General features: G+C 52.2%; 1 protein-coding gene across 6 annotated transcripts; it reads right to left on the bottom strand.

Annotated features, from left to right (window-relative positions):
- Positions 1–1,811: 1,811 nt before the first annotated feature.
- Positions 1,812–20,581, bottom strand: KIF18B (kinesin family member 18B). 6 transcript variants are annotated; one of them, XM_081804842.1, is made up of 19 exons: positions 20,478–20,581; positions 15,000–15,069; positions 11,804–12,130; positions 11,033–11,190; positions 10,630–10,734; positions 10,347–10,457; positions 10,068–10,265; positions 9,734–9,910; positions 9,087–9,161; positions 8,846–8,946; positions 8,200–8,389; positions 7,725–7,852; positions 7,323–7,388; positions 4,938–5,137; positions 4,169–4,700; positions 3,649–3,762; positions 3,139–3,228; positions 2,539–2,642; positions 1,812–2,328 (listed from the first exon to the last, which is right to left on the bottom strand). In XM_081804842.1, the coding sequence occupies exons 2-19, from the start codon at positions 15,040–15,042 to the stop codon at positions 2,216–2,218; spliced, it is 2,832 nt and encodes a 943-aa protein (XP_081660968.1). In that variant the 5' UTR covers positions 15,043–15,069; positions 20,478–20,581; the 3' UTR covers positions 1,812–2,215. The 6 variants fall into 6 exon arrangements, 5 of the variants coding, with proteins under 5 accessions (XP_081660968.1, XP_081660969.1, XP_081660970.1 ...); XM_081804843.1 differs by lacking the exon at positions 7,323–7,388; XM_081804844.1 differs by lacking the exon at positions 3,649–3,762 and having other exon boundaries at positions 20,478–20,578.
- Positions 20,582–21,133: the final 552 nt, after the last annotated feature.

The following is a 21,133-nucleotide window of genomic DNA, read 5'->3' as shown; positions in this document are numbered from 1 at the left end:
GCTCGGTGTCACGTGAAGAACCAGACCCTGGTCTGAATCCTGGCGCCGCCACTTGCTGTCTAACCCTGGGTGCGTTCCGTGAACCTTCTCGAGTCCCTCTCCTCGTTATACCTTGTAAGGTCGCCAAGTTTTGTGCGCTGCCTGCAGCAGGGAGGGACCCAAGGCTCCTCTTGTGTGTTCTTCTCTCTCCTCCAAAAAGGAGGCAAAACTGGATGGGGCAGGGCTCACCAGGTAGAAGGGGAGGCTGCTCCCCCAGCACAGCGAGGACTCATTTGAAATTAGCAGCATTATTTACACACAGCTCACAATGTGCTAAATACCTTTAACGTGTTTGTTTTCTGAAGCAAGTTAAACACGGACTCCTATCATCCTGTTGACACTACTAATTCATTCAGCCAGCCGCATTTTCCTAGAGAGACAGAGGTAAACTTGGGTTGAACCCTCACAATCCAAACGGGTGCAGAGGAAAGCCACGAACTGAACCAGGGTGGGGAGTGGGGCTTCCGGAGCTGCGGGGAAGAAGACTGCGCGAGGTTCCAGTGGTCAGGGCTTAGCCTAGGGCCTCACCTGAGACCCAGGGCCCCTCGACACTGTCTCTGACAGCAACCTACGCCCAAGGCCGCAGAAGGATGGAGCAGGCCTGTCAGTGTGATGGCTTCTTCACCCGCTCAGGAACAGAGGCCCTTAGAGGAAGATGGGGCCGCAGAGTAAAGAGCAGGGCTCACCCCTTAGGCCCCAGCCTAAGGCCCTGGGAGGAGGCAGTGGGGGACGTTTTCTATACTCAGAAGTTTCTTGAAGTCTGGAAGAGTGGGGAGGTGTTGCTATCCCGCGTAGGTACACAGAAAGACACATACACTGAGGTTGGAGATGGCTTATTAATCATTATAATAAAAAAATATATCTATATCTACATGTACATATATATGTATATATGCAGAAATAAAGGATCAGAGGATAGAAACCCGAGTATTTTTTTTTTTTTTTAAAGATTTTTATTTATTTATTTGACAGAGAGAGAGACAGCGAGAGAGGGAGCACAAGCAAGGAGAGTGTGAGAGGGAGAAGCAGGCTTCCTGCGGAGCGAGGAGCCCGATGCGGGGCTCGATCCCAGGACCCCGGGATCATGACCTGAGCCGAAGGCAGACGCTTAACGACTGAGCCACCCAGGCGCCCCAGAAACCCGAGTATTAACAGCGCTGACATCCAGGTGGGAGCATTAAAGCTGAATGTCCCTTTCTTCTTTTTTTTTTTTTTTTTTAATTTTTTTTTTTTTTTTTTAGAGAGAGAGAGAGCACAAGCAGGGGGAGTGGCAGGCAGAGGGAGAGGGAGAAGCAGGCTCCCCGCCGAGCAGGGAGCCTGACGTGGGGCTCGATCCCAGGACCCCGGGATCATGACCCGAGCCGAAGGCAGACGCCCAACCGTCTGAGCCACCCAGGCGCCCCTCTTTCTTCTTTATACTTCTTCTTACACAGAGTATGCATCCTGCTCACAACAGGGCAAAAACAATAAAGCTGTCTTCATTTGGAAATCAAGACACTACTATCATCTGCATCATCACCAGGATGGTGGCCTGGGGCTGGGGCCCCTGCTCCAGGCTGCAGGGATGAGGCTGAAGGTGCCTCCCTCTCTCATCAACCAGGGAGAGTTGAGCTGGGAGCCCCCGCCACATCCCCATCCCTTCCGCACTGCACAGAGGCCATGAGTGCACAGAGCCCCCTGTCAGATGGGAGGTGGGGAGCAAAGACCCCCAAAGCCACCTGCTTGCATGGAGAGCATTGTGAACTGGGGGAAGGGGGGTATGATGGCTGCACCTTTATTTTTTTTCTTCTTTCTTTTCTTTATTGGACACAGAGAGAGAGAGCACAAGCAGGGGGAGCGGCAGGCAGAGGGAGAGGGAGAAGCAGGCTCCCCGCTGAGCAGGGAGCCACACGCGGGGCTTGATCCCAGGACCCCGGGATCGTGACCTGAGCTGAAGGCAGCCGCTTAATGACTGAGCCACCCAGGCGCCCGATGGCTGCACCTTTAAAATGTTACCACTCGAGATGAATACATACATGCTGAGAAGCTGAGTATAACAAGAGGTTGATAAAGAGGGCAGGTAGCAGGATGAATGGCTGGCGACGAATGTTAATAAAAGAAGAGGGTGTTGGCATTAACTGCTCCGAGCCAGGGCTCCTGGTGCAGGCAGTTCTGGGGACCATGAGGGGCCGCCGGGTCAGGACACCTTGGCGACACAGCTCCCAGATGACAGGGCTCCCCCAATCCCCATCAGTTCCTGCTGGTTGCCAGGGCAGCGGGGACTGGAAGGGGGCTCCGCAGGCCAGTTGGCTGGGGCAGGCAGGGAGGAAGACAGTGAGGCTCTGTCCCGCTGCTCCCCTCCCCCACCCCTCCCCCACCTCTCTCATCAGGGTCCCTGCGATGCTGGGAAATACCCCAGGCCCTCCTTTCACCTGGGTCTTGGCCCACTCTCTCCCCTCCTACTTCCTGTCTTCATCTGCCACCAGGGCCCCGACCATCCCGGTCCCCAGTGCCAGTCACCTGGGATCAAGAGGGGCCCAGCTGGTCTCTTCAAGGTACTGCTGGGGAGGCGCGCGATGCGGCTGCGACCTCGGGCCACTCCCAGTGAGCGGGAGACTGAGGAACTGAGGGAGGGAAGGAAGGATGGAAGGTAGGAAGTAGTAGTCATGCCTGGGGATACAGGTAAGGGGTAGGGGGTACAGCTCGAAACTAAGCCGAAACTAAGCCGTGAGAGCAGGGTGAGGCTAAGCACCAAGGCCAGATCTGAGGGCAGGAGAAGCAGTGGGGAGAGAGCTTAGTGGGCTGTGGGAGGGAAGTAGAGGTGAAGGGTGGGTGGTCTGTCCCCCAGTTTAACCAGTGAACACCGAATGTCCCCCTCAAGGAGAGGGAGCCTGTAGCCTTTCACTGAAGAAGGGAGATACCGTTCCCTCTGGTATAATCCTGTACTAGCAAGGGCCAAAGGAACCTCCTTCAGTCCGGGAACCCGATGCTGGCCCTGCTCATGAGACCCCTGCTACCTGCCCCGAGGGGTCCAGAGACACAGCCGAGGCCTGTAGCTAGCTCAGTGCCCACTACGCTGGTGAAAGCTCTGTCTCTCCCGGTCTACCGCCCCAGCCTCACCTGGCAGCTCGCCTCTTCTTGCGGGCTGAGGTCCCAGGGAAGGAAGATGTTGGTTTGGGGCCTTTCACGGTGAACAGGGACTCAGGTCCACTGCGAGAGGGAGGAAGGCGAAAGGAGGCAGATCAGGAGGGAACCAGAAAAGGGCACCTCGTCCCTCCAGCCCCCAGCTTGGCGGGTGGGGAGGTTGGACAAGATGACCTCTGAGGTTTCTTCCTACTTAGAGGTGGATTCCTCTCCCTGCCTCACTCGGCCTGGGCTGACAGCTGAGTGACAGGCTTGTTCTGGGAGAACATCCAGATGTCAGTTTCTGGAACGTTCAGGGAACTGGAGTTCAAACGATTTGACCCTTCCACCTGCCCGGCTGTGAGCTTGTTACTGAGAGGTGGTTTAGGCCGTAGGAGGGGCCGGGGGTGCGGTGGGCAGCCTGCTGCCCTCAGCCTCACAAGTACAGGTCAGTCTGCTGATTGTTCTTGGCCTTGGACTGTCCTGAGCTGGTCACTGTTCCCCTACCCCGGCAGGTGGGTGGAAGGCGAAGGTGAGAGCTTCATCTTCTCACCGAAAAATGCTGAACAAAGTTCCGAGGCTCCCCTTCCCAGTTCCAGATGCTGGACTGGAGGGTAAAATCTGGGGTGGAAATGGCAGAAATATGCATTTCTCAGTGGGACGTGAAACTAAGACTGGGCCAGAGGGTGTGAGTGATGCAGAGGAATAGAGAAGACTAGGCCCCCTCCTTATTCCTGCTCCTGCTGACCCTCCCTGAGGTGGGGGGGAGGTCCTGTTAGCCACTCGTGGGCATGTCACAAACCACCCAGAGCTGGCGGCTTTGGAGACGGACAGACAAGGCAGGGCCCCTGAGTGGGGCAGCCCTCCCGGGCCTGGGGACTGACACCAGTCAGGCCGAAGGGAGGGAGACAGCAAACATGGCTCCGAGAGTCAGGCCGGCTTCCACTCCTCTTGGCAGCAGCTCTGTCCCTCGCTGACCCCAGGGAGCCCCTGCCTGGAGGGCTGGGAGGGAGGCTGGGAGACCCACCTGGGGATGAAGGGCTGATCCAGCCTGTTCAGCTCCTGGGGGGCATTCTCCCAGCCAGCACATTTGTGGAAACCCAGCTTCAAGGGGGCGTCCTCCGAGAGATCAAAAGTGGTGTTGAGGTCCCGAGCAGGCAGGGCCAGAGGGGTGGAGCAGTTCTGCACAGCAGAGGGGCCCAGGGGCACCCGGCTTCTGATGACTGTGGCTGGGCAGACGCGAGGGGAGTGGCAGGACGAGGAGGAGGCCTTTCCCCCTTTGGGGGGGGTGGGCCCGAGTGAAGGCTGAGCCTCAGGCAGGGACCCCCTCCTCAGGCAGGGCAGGAAGGACTGGCGCTGGCGCTTGGTCCCCGGCTTCGGGGCTGGGGGGCTGTCAGGCTCCGAGGGGCTTGGTCTCCTCCTCCTCTTCTTCTCTGTGGGCCGCCGGGATACCTGGCCTGGGGTGCGGTCGGGCCCTGGTAGGACCCCCAGGGTGTGCATGAGGCCACTCAGTCGCCTTGCCATGGTCCGGGTCACGGGGCCAGAATAGCCTGGAGAATCTGGGGCACAGAGAAGGCGGGTGCTGAGGGGAGATCAGGGACTGGCCAGGAGGAAGGCGAATCTGGAGAATTTGGGGAGAGAGACACGGGAGACACGCAGGAGCCCCTAACTCCATAGGTGGGCCGCGAGTCCTGTGTACCACAGCACGACCCAGCATCGGAGGCCCCAGCCGCCCCCGGGTGCCAGCTGGGCCTTCGAGAGGGCACTGCTAGAGACAGAGCAGGGGCGAGACTCACCTGACTCGGGACACGGCTCCGGAGGTGCCTCCCTGGCCGGGCCAGGTGCGCCTGAGGCCTTTGCTCCCGGTTCAGCTTTTCCCTCCTGCACCAGCTGCTGCAGGGTCTCAAACTCTGCGATCATGTCGGGGGTCAGCAGCTTGGCCGCTTGAAGCAGGGACTGCTGTCGCCGTGCCAGGCACAGCGCCGTCAGGGCCAACCTGGAGGAGAGGGAAGGGCCCGGCCCTCCTCAGACCCAGCCCCACCGCTCCAGGTGCGGTGAGGAGCACGCAAGGGCGGGCCCCCCGGCTCCCTCCTGCCGGGCCTCCCTCCGCCTTCCCAACTGCGGTATCCTGCTCTGCCAGGCCCCTGCTGAAGCCCGAGGCCGGCAGAGACGGCCACAAGTAAGGTGGGGGGGGGGGGCTTCGTCCCTAAATATGCCCCCCAACAAAGAGAGGGACCTGGGAAGTACAGAAAGGGCACTAAATGGCCTCGGACCAGAAGGTCTGCGTCTCCTCTCAGCGCTGCCAATCACTGGCACTGTGATCTTGAGTAAGTTCGTTGACCCAAGGGGCAACGAAAGGTAGGAGCAGGGAAGAGCTAGGCTCAAGTCAGCCTGCCGGCTCAAATCCAGGCTCCGACACTTCCCGCTGTGTGATCTTGGAAGCACTCCTTAACCTCAGTCTCCACATCCTTAAAATGGGGAAAACCAATGCACCCACGTCTTAGGGTTGTGGGAAGATGAAATGAGTTATTTGATATATACAGTGTTTAAAGAGTACCTGACACATAAGAAGCACTGTAAGATTAACTATTTTCTGTAAAATGAAAACATCGACCTTGCGAGGGCAAGAGGAGATGGAATGAGATAGGCTGTGTTGGTCCTGGTTCTGAGAGGCCCCTCAAAATTGCACGCAGTCTGCACTCCCTACTTAGCGGTTGGGATCCCGAAAGAGCCCGTGTGAATCAAGGCACACTTCACATGCACCGAGGGGCTATTTAAAGGGAATTATGAGGGTAATGCGATTATTGATGGTATAAATTTAGATTCTAATAAAGCAAATTTCCTTCCTGTGAGGCACACCTATGATTAAAAAAATGAACACAATTATCTTGGTGGGGATTATTCATGGTCAATAATTTATCCTCAGGTAGCGCTACCTGCCTGGACATCCCGGAGCCCCCTCCTCTGCCTTCAGTGTGTGCTCAGGGAATCCAAACTTATTTTATAAAGCAGCCTCCAGGCCTCTCTGAAAGAAGGCAGGATATAAATTAAAAAGGACATAGCAGAAACTCATTCGATGTCTGCCTGAGCCACACATTATAAGAAGATTAGACCACTGAGAGAAGTAGGTGTCTAGGGAGAAAGGCACTGGCCTGGATGTCGGGTGACCCAGGCCTCGCCCTGTCCCTCTGGCCGTGTGGCCCTGGGCGAACGCCTCAGGACCCAATCCGGCGAACAGGGAGCGGGTCTATACCAGGGGTTTCCAAATTAGGTTTCAAGAAACCCATCAGAGGACATTGAAAATGGAGTTGCTCTGCTTTATCTGTTCTACATATTAAACTTCAGCATAAGATTCCATTTGAAGAAAGGACTTTGTAGCTAAAAAAATTCTGAAAAATCCACTGAACTGGAAAATCCAAGATCCACTCAGTGCCCCAGTGGTCTAAAGATTCTGAAGTCTAAAGCCAAAGAGAAATGATTTTCCATTATCTGATTGTTAGGGTGTCTCCAAGTATGGAGATGATCTAGCATGTTCTGCAGCCTCTGATACATGGGGTCTTCTGTCACATTTTATTAGTATCTATTATTAGCTCTAAGAAGTAGGGAGAATGAAGACTATAATCCCCAAATCATAGCTAAGACTGAAGCACCTTGTCAGGGACCACAAAACCAGAGGCAAAGAGGGAACGAGAACCCTGGTGTCCTCTGTCCTCACAATGGGGGGGACACCAGGGCACAGAGACCCTGACTCATCGGTGGGAGCCCTGGGGCCAAGGGGACATCCCGCCAGTGCATCCCTGCCACTCCAGGGCCCCGGGGAGTCAGCAGCAGGAGACAGATAATGAGCTGCTGATTATTCAGGCTGCAACATTTTTGCTGAGTCGGGAACAGACACTCCCCAACAAGAAATAAAATTAAACAGGCCCTTCTGTCCGGAAGCTTTAAATATACTGCCTCGTGTGAAGCGTGCTGGGGAGGCAAGAGTGGGCCCGGCAGCAGCAAAGCTAAGTGGCAGGGGATTTATGTTCTAGGGGCCAAGAGAAAACATACTAGCAGCACCTCTCTATTAAGCACAGAAAGAAGGATCCAGAATCCATTTCTCTTTGGCTTTGGGTGGTGGTCTGTATTTACTTCTGAGAAGAAATGGCCATAATCTGTTGGTGAAGACACATGATAAATACCTGGCTTGGGAGGGCGGTCCCTTCCTCAGCCTGCCACCCGACTTCTCTTGGCTGCTTGGTTCCTCCCTGCAGAGGACAGGCAGCTCAGCCCCCAGACCGGGAGGCAAAGCGCTAGCCTGGGCAGCCCCGTGCTAACTCGGGGCTTGCGAGCCAAATTTGGGATGGAATTGGGTGTTTTGCTTGCCAGTTGTGTGGAAGAATAGAAAGGACAGTAAGTAGACAGAGTAGGTGATAATCTCCAGTTGATTGAAAGCAGATAAGGGACGATGTTGAGGAAAAGAAGACGCAGCTCTTAACTAGGGCAGAACCAGAGCTTTTTAGATGTACTTAACACCAGCTCCTACCCCAGGAGGATGGAACCCATCACCTCCCACCTTGAACCCCAGAGAAGAAGACACCTACTGCTTAGAATGGTCCCTGTCCAAGTTCTGTGGTGAGAGGCAGCCCACATCTGGCTTGGGCTGCAGCCTCAGGCCAGGGGACCTTGGCAGTGAGTGTCTGAGGATCTGCTCTGGTACCTGGATTGGAACCTAAGGAGGAAGGAAGTCACAGTTAGAGGGCCCAGGATGACCACCCTCCCCTACATAAGCAGATCTTAAAATCTTTTCCTCCTCCAAGAGTGGGAATGATGGCTCTTGGACTGACTGGGTCCTAGTTGAGAATCTCTTTCCCAGGCCCCACCCTCCTCCCCGCTTTCCTTCTGGTAACAGGTTTGCCCCTCACTGCAGACACAGAGGAGTTCCCCTTCCTGCACAGGATCTGAAAGCCCCCTAATGACTAAGATGCAAGACATCCAGGTAGGGAACCCAGAACTGAAGGGAGTCTACGAGTTGGGGAGGGCCACTGCCTCCAACATTCTACCACCTTCAAGTCCTACCTCCTCCTCCACTGGGCCTTTGTCCTTATCTTCTTGGGGCAGCTCCTGGTCTGGAGAGTTCCCTTCCACGACCCTCCCTACCTGGGTCTCTAGCCCCAGGCTCTCCTCTTGAAGGACAGCAGACCCTGAGTGGAGCTCTGGGGTGCAGGGCTGGCTGGAAAGGCGGGATGGTGAGGGGCAGCTGGGAAGCCTAGGGGGAACAGGAGGGGGGGTTGAGAGGTGGGAAAGCAGGGAGGGGCAGGGTCTCTGTGGCACGAGGTGGTATAGGGCCCAGCTTGGGTAACAAGGGGGCAGTAGCAGAGGGTGGGAGGAGTTGGTGATTTCCTGGTTTAGGAAACAATGATGCCTCCCCCTTAACTACACCTTCCTTTAAGTAGTATATGCTGCTTACATGGGCTGGGGGTGTCACGTCCTCATCTGACATGGAGGATTTTTTTCTATTTTGATGTTACTGTCTAGAATGCACTGTGTCACATGAGAGCAACTAGCAGTGACAATCAGTGTCTTGTCACCTAGTGTCACCGAGAGTGACAATCAGTGTGCTGGACACGGGCTGGGAAGCCCGGACCCTGGGTGGCAGCACAGAGCTGGGGAAGGGGGGCTTTCCCTGCTGAGCTGAAGGGGCAAGAATGGCTGCGGGACTCACAGTTGCTGGGAAGGGCCCGATTTGGGGGATTTCAGGAGGTCCTGCGGTGGGGCCCCGGCTTTCGCCTCATATACTTGGAGCTTCTCCCTCAGGGCGGCCACCTGCAATCAAAGCAACGCAGCCCCTCAGAGCCCCAGGTGGGTGCAGAGCCCTGGCCGCGCCCCACGGCTCGTCTCCGGCTCTCCTGTCCCTGAGCCGGGTGCCCCGCCTCCCGGTCAAGCTCTCCAGGCGGGCTCCTCACCTCAGCCTGCAGCTGCTGACAGATGGTGGCATACTGGCTGATGTGACAGTCCAGGCTGATCACGTTGCTCTTAAGCTGAGATGGCGGCACAGGGGAGAGTTTCGTGGGTTCATTCACAGCGGCTTTTGGCAACCACTTCCAATGGCCAGGCACTGTGCGGGGCGCTTCCCTCACATTCCCTAGACTCACCCTCCCGAGGGGGAACAGACTGGGGAAGGGCAGTGAGTGGCTTGCCTGACACCACAGCAAGAGGCAGAAGGATGCTTTTGAACCCAAGACCCCTGACTCCCTGACCACTACACCCTCCCTAGACCAGGGCAACTCTCACCAGCCAGCGCTTGGCCACCCCCTTCTGTTGTCACCCTCTTGAGACGATTCTGTCCCAGGCAGCCCACTGCTATGATATCTTACTCTTTTTGTCAAGTCTGGAGACTGTCCTGCCTCTCCCCCCCGAGCTGGAGTCTTCCCAAGGATGGGGACTGCGTCGCTTCTATCATAAAGAATTTCCCTGATGACGGAGGCTAGGGAACTTCTTCCCTCTGCCTTGGGGGAATGCTTGCTCCAGGTATCGGAGGACGCCGTGTGGGTCCTGTCCCTTCCTTCTCCTATCCCCCACACCAGGTTGGCCATTTCTGGCCGGCACACACCGCGAGCTTGATCTCCTTGGCGCGGTCGGCATACTTGAGGGTGTTGTAGGTGTCCTCGTAGGTCAGACTGGAGGGGCTGACGGTAGCGATCATGACCGTGTGGCAGTTGCCCCCAATGGAGTCCTTGAGCAGACGGGTCAGCTTGCTGTCCCGGTAGGGCACGTGAGTCTTGCGGCCCTGGGGCGACAGCAAGAGGGCATGGGGGGAGGTGGCTGGACCAGACAGATCCAGGCTGAGACCTGGCAGCCGTTGGCCCAGGGCTGGAGGGAAGGAGCGCAGGCTTCGGGCACTCAGTTGCTGTCCTGGACAGGCCCCTGGGTCTGTGCAGTTTTACCTTCGCGTCGGCCAAGGCATTGAGGACATTGATGAGGGCCAGCAGGGAACGGTTGATGTTGGCACCCTCCCGCAGCCGCTCCCCCTTTGCATGGGTGCTGGAGGCCCGCTCCGAACCGGCCAGGTCAATCAGGCTCATCTTGGCCACTCGAAGGGCCTGAGTCAGGCCTGGAACCCGGTCCTGCTGCTTCACGAAGATCTGGGGGGCAGACAGCAGGGGTGAGGGGGTGCCGGGCATCAGGAGCCCCAGCTTCAGGCTCCGACCTGCGACTGCTCTCACCTGGAAGATGGCGTGGGAGCGGGACGAGGTTGCGTTGGCGTCGGTCGGGTGCTGCGTGCGGTTGCGGTTCCCCCTGGTCAGCAGCTCCAGCAGCTGCTCAGCTGAGGTGGGCTGCAGACGAGATGCCCAGGCAGGGCGCTGTGGTCTCCCCAGCCAGGGCTTTTCCCCCAACCGGAAGAGCTGCTCTTCAGAACCACCCCTGGATCCAGGGCACCCCCAAACTGCCTGGTGAGAGAACCCTGGGAACCAACGCTGCTCCTGCCACCCGGGCCCAATCTCTCACCTGGTGGAAGGAGAGTCCTTGCACCACCACACCCTTGTCGGGGTCCTCCCGGATGGCAAGGGGCCCCTTGGGCTCCAGGAGGTCGTGGATCTGCTCATTGTACACCTGAGGAGAAAGGAGGCAAGAGGCCGGGCGAGGGCTGAGGTGCAGACAGGGAAGCATGGCAGGACGCCGTGCCAGGGGCGGCCCTCTGCGGGACAATGGTATGCGGTGAGAGCAGGACAGGCAGGCTTGGTCCCAACGCAGGCTCTCTCAGAGCCTCATCTGGGCCCCTGGGCTCTCAGCGGGCCCGTCCGCCTACTTCCTCCCACCCTCTCTGCCCGCTCTCCTCTCCTCCCCGCATCTTCAGGGGTGCTGAGAATGAGGAGTGGGGCCGCCCACGCCTGGGAGGGACCAGCCCTACCTCCTGGTAGCTGATGAGCACCTCGAACCGCTTCTCCTCCTGGTGGGCCTCAAGCCGCCTGTAGAGTTCCATGGTCGTCAGGTACATGATGCCGGGGTCCCCCTCTCTTCCCAGCATGGTGTGTGTCTTCCCAGCCCCCGTGGCCCCATAGGCAAACACTGTGGAGGACAGAGTCGGGGGAGGGTGGCGGCAGGGCCGGATTCGCCTTCCCTAGGGGTCCCCCTGTGCCACCCAGCCCAGCCCCCCCTTCTCCCCAAGCCCCTTCCTTTGCCTTCCTGTGTGCAGTTCCACGGCTCCTACCCACTCGCATCCCGCCGCGTTCACACTGCAGCTTTGCAGTGCCCCGTGCCTCTGGCCTGGCTCCCCGTGGACCTGTGGATTCCGGGGGCCTGAGGGAGCTTCTCCCTCCCCAGGGGGAGCCTTCTCCAGGCTAGGCAGCTTCCTCTGACGAAGGCCTGCCGTTCTGTCCCTCATATCACTGACCTCAGTTTACAGTCACACATTTGTGGGGGTGATTTGTGATTAGTATCTTCTCCCCCCTCTAGAATACAAGCACCAGGAGGACAGGAACCACATCTGTGTGATCCGCTTCTAGAGCCCAGGAGGGTGTGTCATACGCGGGAGAACGAAAAGGGCCAGCACCCTCGTCAGCAGGTGCCCAGCTGAGGGGGAGGAGGGCACGGTGACGTGACGCATGAAGCCCTCAGAGGGAAGCAGGGAGGCAGGGCCGCTCCCAGCGGGGCTTTGCCTCCTCCCTGCCCCGGCTCTCACCTGAGCAGTTGTAGCCCTGGAGGAAGCTGTCCAGAACGCTGTGGGTGGTGTGCTGGAACACGTCCCGTTGGGTGGCCGCCTCACCAAAGACCCGGTCAAAGGCAAACGTCAGGTCTCTGCCCTTCTTCTTGGGGCCATCATGGGTGCTTCCCCACTTCAGGCCAAGGAAGCCCCTGTCGGGCTCCTCAGGGTCAAACACCAGCACCCGCTCATCCACCACCTGAACCACAGGCCGCCGCTGACTCTCCAGCTCCCGCGGGGTGGGGGGCCGGACCCGCACCACCACCCGCACCTTGCTGTCCTCCACCAGCGTCACCATGGCGACACCTGGGGGACACACAACAGAGAGGAGGACCGATCTGACCCCAGCCCTGACGAGGTGCGCCCTCAGCCTACCTAGCGTTCAAGAACCTTCTCCCACTCCCTCCCCAACAGCCGATCTCCATGTGATGCCTCAAGAGAATAAGAATATTATTAATAAATCTCTTTCTCACTCGAAATGCCACCTTTGTCATATCCAGATGACTTGAATTTTTCCAGAGGCGAATGGCTGGGCTATTATGTTCCACTGATCTGTCTACTCCTGTGCCACACTCTTTCTGTTCCAGTCCTTGACAGTATGCTTCTTATCCAGCGAGACAAGAACTGCCTCCCCTCCCAACCACCACCGTTAGTCTTTCTTTCTCATAATTTTTTCTTTTTTTAAGATTTTATTTATTTATTTGACAGAGAGAGACAAAGCGAGAGAGGGAGCACAAGCAGGGGGAAAGGGAGAGGGAGAAGCAGGCTTCCCGCAGAGCAGGGAGCCCGATGCGGGGCTCAATCCCAGGACCCTGGGATCACGACCTGAGCCGAAGGCAGACGCTTAATGACTGAGCCACCCAGGTGCCCCTCTTTCTCATAATTTTCTTAACTATTTTCAGGCCTTTATTGTTCTACTTGCCTTTAAGAAAATGTTATCAATTCTATCCCCAACCCAGAACACCACCCCCTCCCACCCTATTGGAATTACAAGCAGAATAGTATTGTTTACATATTTATTTTATATTAAAACTTTTCACGCAGGGCGCCTAGGTGCCTCAGTTGGTTAGGCAGCCGACTCTTGATGTTGGCTCGGGTCATGATTTTAGGGTCATGGGACTGAGCCCCATGTCAGGCTCCACACTCAGTGGGGAGTCTGCTTGGGATTCTCTTTCCCTTTCCCTCTGCCCCTCCCCGCCAAAATAAATCATTCTTTGGGGCGCCTGGGTGGCTCAATCGTTAAGTGTCTGCCTTCGGCTCAGGTCATGATCCCAGGATCCTGGGATGGAACCCCGCGTTGGGCTCCCTGCTCCACGGGAAGCCTGCTTCTCCCTCCCCCACTCCCCCTGCTTGTGTTCCCTCTCTCGCTGTGTCTCTCTCTGTCAAATAAATGAATAAAATCTTAAAAAAAAAAAAAAGAAAGAAAAAAATAAAGAAGACTTCATGCTAGAACATGTCTATTCGCCTTTTATTTATTTAGATATTTCTTATGTCCCTAAGATTTTATAGTTTTTTTTTTTAAGATTTTATTCATTTATTTGACAGAGAGAGACAGCGAGAGAGGGAACACAAGCAGGGGGAGTGGGAGAGAGAGAAGCAGGCTTCCCGCCGAGCAGGGAGCCCGATGTGGGGCTCGATCCCAGGACCTGGAATCATGACCTGAGCCAAAGGCAGATGCTTAAGGACGGAGCCACCCAGGCGCCTCCTAAGATTTTATAGTTTTTCATCTCTTTAGATAGGTTCTGTAATTGTCTTTTTAATATAATTTCCAAGTAGTTTAATTGCTCTTATGAACAGAGCACCTTTCCCCATTTCCATACTGATTGCTAGTATGGAGAAACACAATTGATAATTATACATTTGCCTTCGACCCACCACCCTTAAACTTCCTGATTAATTCCAATTGTTTTTTTATTAAAGCTTATTGGGTTTTCTGAGTACACAATTATATATCAGGAAGAAAAAAAAAACCCTTCTTTTTTTACCTTTTCTTCTCCATGGTTATACCAACTGTTTTATTTCTTATGTATTGCACTCCCTAGAACTTCCAAAACAATGTTGAATAATGATAACGGGCATCCTGTCTTGCTCTTGATCTTAAAGGAACTGGCGTTAGTGCTTCACTAATTAGAAATTAATTTTGAACAAATAGTTAATTATCATCATAGGAATGTCCTCCACTCTTATTTAACTTAGACTTGTTATCAGGAATGTCTAGAATTTTATTTAATGAGCTTTCAGCATCTCCTGACATGTTTATGTGGGTTTTTTTTTTTCTCCTTTATTTTGTTGATGTGGTAAACTTTTTGATATTATTTTTGGCATCAAACCAACCATGCATTCTTGGGAAAAAATCCTACCCTGGCCATACTGAAGTTTTCCATTTTTAAATGGCTAAATGTGTCAACCTTCTCTTTTATGGTTCTTATGTCATATTTAAGAAGACATTCCTTCCCCAAGGTAATTTTCTTTTTTTTTTTTTTAAAGATTTTATTTATTTGACAGAGAGAGATACACCGAGAGAGGGAACACAAGCAGCAGGAGTGGGAGAGGGAGAAGCAGGCTTCCCGCGGAGCAGGGAGCCCAATGCGGGGCTTGATCCCAGGACCCTGGGATCATGACCTGAGCGGAAGGCAGACGCTTAACGACTGAGCCACCCAGGCACCCCCCCAAGGTAATTTTCTTATATTTCTGTCTGACACTTTTTCTTTCTTACATTTAGGTCTTTATCCTGATGGCATTCATTTTTTTATGAATGAGGTTTCTAAATATCTTTTCTTTCCAAATGATAAGCAATTATATCATTTATTTAATTTATTTTTTTTAAGATTTTATTTATTTGACAGAGAGATCGAGAGCACAAGTAGGCAGAGCAGCAGGCAGAGGGAGAGGGTGAAGCAGGCTCCCCACTGAGCAGGGAGCCTGATGTGGGGCTTGATCCCAGGACCCTGGGATCATGACCTGAGCTGAAGGCAGCCGCTTAACCGACTGAGCCACCCAGGAACCCCATCGATTTTATCTTTTATTAAAATGCATTCTTTCTCTACCCGTTTCAAATGGCACATTTAACAAAACTAAATTCTCATATGAACATGAATTTATTTCTGGGCGCTCCATTCTTCTCTACTGATATGTTCCTTTTGCAGGAACTTGCTGTAGTTCTATTACACATCACCTTGTTCTTTTTCTTGACTGTTCTTGGGCATCTGGTTTTGCATATGATTTTGGAATCAGCTTACAGAATTCTGTGAAAAAAACCTGCTTAAGATTTTAATTAGGATTATTTTGAATTTATAAATTAATATGAGGACAACTGACATCTTTACAATATCAAGCCTTTTTATCTAGGAACATTGTATCTCTTTTCATTATTCACTTTATAATCCTCAGTAAAATTTCATAGCTTTCCTCACATGAGTTTTGTCTATTTCTTGGTAGGTTTATTACTGGTTATTGTCTAGTCTTTATTATATTGTGAATAGGCCCTTTGTTAAAATTGCATTTTCAGGGGAGCCTGGCTGGCTCAGTCAGTGGAACGTGCGACCCTTAATCTCAGGGCTGTGGGTTCGAGCCCCACACTGGCTGTAGAGATTACTTAAAATTTAAATCTTTAATGGGGCGCCTGGGTGGCTCAGTTGGTTGAGTGTCTGACTCTTGACTTTGGCTCAGGCTGTGATCTCAGGGTTGAGCCCTGTGTCAGGCTCCCTGCTTAGCAGCATGTCTGCTTGGGATTCTCCTCTCCCTCTGCCCCTCCCCCTGCTCTCTCTCACACACACACACACATGCTCTCTCTCAAAATAAAATAAATAAATCTTAAAAAAAATAAAATCTTTAAAAAATAAGTAAAATTACATTTTCTAATTCATTTTTTTATTTGCCAGAATATAGGAAAGCAACTGCTTTCTGGATGCAGATCTTGTATCTGGCCACATAACTGATCTAATAGATTGTCATTGATTCGCTTAGGTTTTTCAATTAAATGATGATGTAGTTTGCAAATAATGACAGTTACTTTCTATTTTTAGCTCTTCTTTATTTAGTTCCCTACCCTCCACTGCCCATTAGGAATGGGCATTAAATTTTATCAAATGCTTTTTTCGCACGGGCTGAGATGATAACAGTGCTTCTCCTTTAATCTGTTTTTTTGGGGGGGGGGTTGTTTTTCTTTTTGTTTTTTGTAGGCTCTATACCCAATGTGGGGCTCAAACTCTCGACCCTGAGATCAAGAGTCCCATGCTCCACCGACTGAGCCAGCCAGGTGCTCCATCCTTTAATCTGTTAATATAGGGGGTGACATAGACAGATTTCCTAATGTTGACCTGGTAATATTTCCAAACATTTATCTATTCCCTCTTGTATTCCCCTCACACCTCTCTCCCTGCTTTTTTCATTTCTCTTTCAAGCCAGCCTACCAAGGGTAGAGATGGAATTTCTGGAATGCAGGAGTCATGGCTATCCTGGAAAAGTTCAGCCCAACTCTTGGGATATATTAACAGCGCTAAGGAACAGGGGCTGTTTCTGAGGGATATGAATAGATGAATGTTTTCCCGGGAAAGATTAGATCCCACTGATAGGACCCAGGTCATTCAGCAAAGAAAAGTGAGATTTCTCCCTAATACTCCAGTAAGTAACTCATGTTTTCCTTTGAGAATGAGGCAGAATTGAGCTGATTTGAAACTCTTGTCCCCTACCCCCACACGTCTTAATTTCTTCCTCAAGCAGAATAAGGGAAAGATATCAACCAATAATCATCTTGTTACATTGCGTATTTCTTTCCCTGTCCCAGCCATCGGATTGCCATAATAAACAGAAGAGCTAAGTGCTCTCTATGGCAGGGGCTGTTTTAAGCACCTAATGCGTACCATCTCCTTTTCAGCTCCATCGCAATCCCACAAGACAGATACTATTATAAGACTCATTTTTCAACGAGAAAATTGAGACAGAGAGGGGTAAGCAACTTTCCCAAGATCCCAGGGCTAGTAAGTGATGGAGCTTGGTTCCAACCCAGGCAGTCTGACTGCAGAACCTGCTCTACTCTGCCTTATAATGATATTATATATTACGTCCTCATGATCACATTGTTGTAATATTCCCATATGTTTGTATAATAATTATAATCCCTTTTATGTAACTGGCATTACGTATTCTGCAAACACTTTCAGATATATGGACTGTACCTAATTTTCAACACCCGGAGAGAGTTCCTGTCTCCCATCTTTGCATTCCTGCCCCCAGGGAGCCCCACTCTTGTACCCAGAGAAGTGAGGGCGGAGGGTGGTGCCTGGCCCCACCATCTAGGTCTACGCTGTCTGGCTTAATGGCAGTGCCAAGCTCCCCATGGGGAGGGTTTGAGCTGAGGAGGAGCCACAGAGCAGCCTAACATTCTAAGCAGGAAATTAAAAAGGGCACTGGCAACGGAGTGCGCATAACCTTTACAGTCCTCTCCTCTCCGCCTCCTGAGGGCCAGTGAGGCAGACTGTTTGCCTAATGAGATGTTTTCCTTCTTCCTGAGACTGCGCTGGGGGCACAGGGTGGGGGGGGTGGGTAGGGTGACACTTGGCAGGGCTGCAGCTGGGACGCCTGGGTCCTGGTGTCGGCTCTGCATCTGACCAGTGAGGAGCTCTTTCCACCAGCCACACCACGTCAATGTCACCTCACCTTCCCCGCTTTGAGAGCCAGAGAGAACAGCTACCGATCTGCTCCCACCCCAGGGGGATGGGGAGATTAATGAGAGAACGTTTGTCAAGTTTGCTTTGATCCCCGGTTGGAAAGAGCATTTCAGCCCAAAGTACAAGGGAGATGATTCTTTAATAAGATCTTCAGGGTCTGAGCCAGCCACAGTCACGTCCTGTTTCTAACCCAGGGCAGCTCATTAAAACCCAGAGGCTAGTTCGCTGCTGAGCTGGGGCTGGGAAGCCGAGATTCAGTTGTTTTCGGGGTAGGCTCCTCTGCCCACTCTCTTAGGGACAGGCTGAACAAGCCCCACCTCCCTAGAAGCCCCTGGAGAATTTCTGAGGACTTGGGATCTATCTGCCTGCAGACATTGGGAGCTGGGAAGGTGAAGGTGGATGTTCTGTTTTCATAGCGGTTGCTGCAGCCCCCTTCCTCACTCCCTCACATCTCTCACATGTGTGTGTTTCTTGTCCTCAAGCTTCAAGAGAGCAGGACCCCCTTCTGATGTAGTCTGTGCACCCCAGATAACTAGGCACCAGATCCAGCACACAGTAGATGCTGTATGGTGTTTGTCCTAGGAATGAATAAAAGCCAGAGAAGAGCAGGGTCTGAATCCAAAAGTTTAAAAATAATTACTATTATAGCTACCATTTATTGAGCACATAACTATGCATCAGGCACTATGCTAACTGCTTTACAAATGGTGTCATTTAACTTCTACAACAATCTCATTCTGTAATTGCTGATACAATTGTTACAATCCTACTGTACAAGGGAAACTGAGGCTCAGGAAGGAACTTGTCACAGGGATGGTAAGTAGCAAGGCCAGAGCCTGACCTTGTTCTGACTGTCACCAGAGACATTACTCATCAGTCATCCTAGGCTATTCTGCCCTGTAGCCTGGCTTTTGCAATTCCTACCTCCCCTTACTTTAGCACCCAGAGGGCACTATCCAAAGACCACTGGTTCTTTCTACGGGTGTCGTTCTGAGGAAGGAGCTGTATTCTTTTGCTTTTTAAATAGACAATCATAAGGCTGTAACTGATGATAATTTTGTTTATTTCTTTCTAACTTTATTTGTATTTCTTTCTCCTGTCTTATGGTTCTAGCTAGGACCTCCAGTACAACCTTGAATGGCGGCAACAATAGTAAACAATCTTATCTTTTTCCTAATTGCATAGGGGATGCTCCTGTTATTTCACTTTCTGTTGGTTTAAGGAAATTTACCTCTGTTTCTAGTTTACCAAAAAAAAATTTTTAAAGATTTTATTTATTTATTTATTTATTTATTTGAGAGAAAGCGTGAGTGAGCACAAGCAGGGGGAGCGGCAGAGGGAGAGGGAGAAGTGGCTCCTTGCTGAGCAGGGGGCCCGACACAGAGCTCCATTCCAGGACCCTGCGATCATGACCTGAGCTGAAGGCAGACGCTTAACCAACTGTGCCACCCAGGCACCCCTTAAAGATTTTATTTATTTATTTTGAGAGAGAGAGAGAGAGCATGAGTGAGCAGGGCCAGAGGGAAAGAATCTCAAGCAGACTCCACTTGGAGCCTGAGGTGGGGATCGATCTCATGACCCTGAGATCATGACCTGAGCTGAAATCAAGAGCCAGACATTCAACCAACTGAGCCACCCAGGTGCCCCTAGTTTACCAAATTTTTAAAAATTCATGGATGGGTACTGAATTTTATTGAATTCTATTTCTGCGCCTAATGGGATATGTTTTCTCCTTTAATCTGTAAATTGTATTAGATTTTCTAATCTTAAGCCATTTTCATATTCCTGAGATAAAAGGTCATGATATACTTTTTTATCTATATATTGCTAGCTTCTGATTGCTAATATTTTATTTGAGATTTTCACAACTACATTTATAAAGGAAGACTGGCTGGTAACTTTCTTTGTCTGATTATTGGTATCACAAAATAGACTGGAAATGTTTTCTCTTTTTTTAAGGGAGAGTTTGTGTAAGATTAGGATAAGTTCTTCCAATTGCTTATAAACTTCTGGTGGAGTTTCATGTGTGGTTTTTTGTTTTGTTTAATGGGGAGATTTTAAATGAATTCAATTCCTCAATGGTCCTAGGTGTGTTCAAAATTTCCATAACTTCTTGAGTCAGTTTCCTGTTGTTTTTTTTTTCCTAGAAAATTGTCCAAAAGCATTGTCAAAAGGGTGTTCCACTGAAGTCCCTCTTTCTCTTTAATCTCCAAGTAACTTAAGTTATGCCCCTATTGTCATTCCTAAGATCATTCTGTTTCTTTTCCTTATATCATAATCAATATTGCCAGAGGTTTGGCTTCTTTTACTAGTCTTTTCCAAGACACAGCTTTTGGTTAAGTTAATTCTATTACATAGTAAAATTCTATTTCATTAGTTTCTTCGAACTCCTTTTTAAAAATTTCCTACACATGTATTCTGTTGTTCTGTTCTATCTTAAAGGGCCCAAAGTGCCAAAGCTAAGAGGAGAGGCATCCTAGGAGCAGTAGCACAAGGCATGGTTTTCTGTCATAAGGATAGTCTTTCCATTCCTTCCTTTATTCAATCAAATATTTACTGAGTGCCCCAATAACTAAGTTTCGGCCGCTGGCACAGCTCTGCAATCAGTTCTTCCGTATGGATGTGCGGAGAGGGTCTTAGCTACTCCACACAGATGTGCAGGGGTCCCAGGTCTCCAGTTCTAGTGAGGAGGAGGACCTTCCACAGAGCGGGTGCACAGAGGGCCGGACCCCGTGCGGTTGTGTGGACTCAGTCCAGGTCCGGTACAAATGAGCAGAGGGATCCCGATCTCCATGCAGATGTGGAAGGAAGAGCCCTGCTCCCCGCACCGCCCCCCATCCTGTTCAGAGGGAACCACCCAGAACCGGCTCGGTCTCCACGCTGCACCTTTGCGTCTGGCACAAAAGCTGCTTCCGCCCTGGGCGGCGGGATCCACCTGAGCGCTGGAGCCCGCGGGGCAGACTCCGCCGTGGGCCAGAGCTTACCCTTCGTCGGTTCCCCGCCGCTGCTGTCGCCGCTCGCAGCCGGGTCCCTCCGCCGCAGTCCGGAGCCCCAGACCACCCGAAAGCGCGCCCCACACCCTCCTCCCCACCCGCGCCAACCTGGGCCCCGCGCCGCGCGTTCAAATTAGCCGGGTCGGCTCATCCGCGCTTCCCATTGGTCCCCATCCGGATCGCTGATTGGCTGTTTCCTAAGTAACCAAGTACAGCTCCGAGGGGGCGGGTGCAGTCAACTGTGCGCCTGCGCACTTCCCCTCCCCGTTTGCTGGTTTTGAGACTGTCTCCGGGGCTGTCCTGCACCAGACCCGCAGAAACCTGTAGGGGGCTGGGGTACCGGGAAAGCGCGGCCCACCCTGTCGGACCTGGGGCTGGGTTCATCACCAGCTGCAGCAACCAGATATCAAATACATTTTCAGATCTTTTTCTGTGGGCTAAGACGGCATCTACTGATTCAAGAGGGACTTTTTAGCCGTTGTCCAGGGACTCTTCTCGCTCCGCGACCATCTCAAGAATGAACTTTGAGAACAACCTTGGTGTGGAAAAGCCGGCGGAGACAGAGAATGGCAATTCCACCCTTTCAGCGGTGTCAGGAATATCCTGGACTGATTGTTGAATACGAGGCTCGGCCTCCGTCCTTCATA

Source organism: Leptonychotes weddellii, chromosome 15 (assembly GCF_054177405.1).
Source record: "Leptonychotes weddellii isolate Sample4059 chromosome 15, ASM5417740v2, whole genome shotgun sequence".
Taxonomy (NCBI): domain Eukaryota; kingdom Metazoa; phylum Chordata; class Mammalia; order Carnivora; family Phocidae; genus Leptonychotes; species Leptonychotes weddellii.
Note: the sequence above shows the minus strand (reverse complement) of the source record. Positions and strands in the feature narration are given on the sequence as shown.

Coding starts and splice junctions, on each gene's coding strand:
- KIF18B (XM_081804842.1), bottom strand. CDS start 15,042: ATGCAAAACCAGATGCCCAAGAACAGTCAAGAAAAAGAACAAG. Junction 9,911..10,067: donor ATGCCTTGGCCGACGCGAAG/GTAAAACTGCAC, acceptor CTGTCGCCCCAG/GGCCGCAAGACTCACGTGCC. Junction 7,389..7,724: donor GACAGGGACCATTCTAAGCA/GTAGGTGTCTTC, acceptor TGTCCTCTGCAG/GGAGGAACCAAGCAGCCAAG.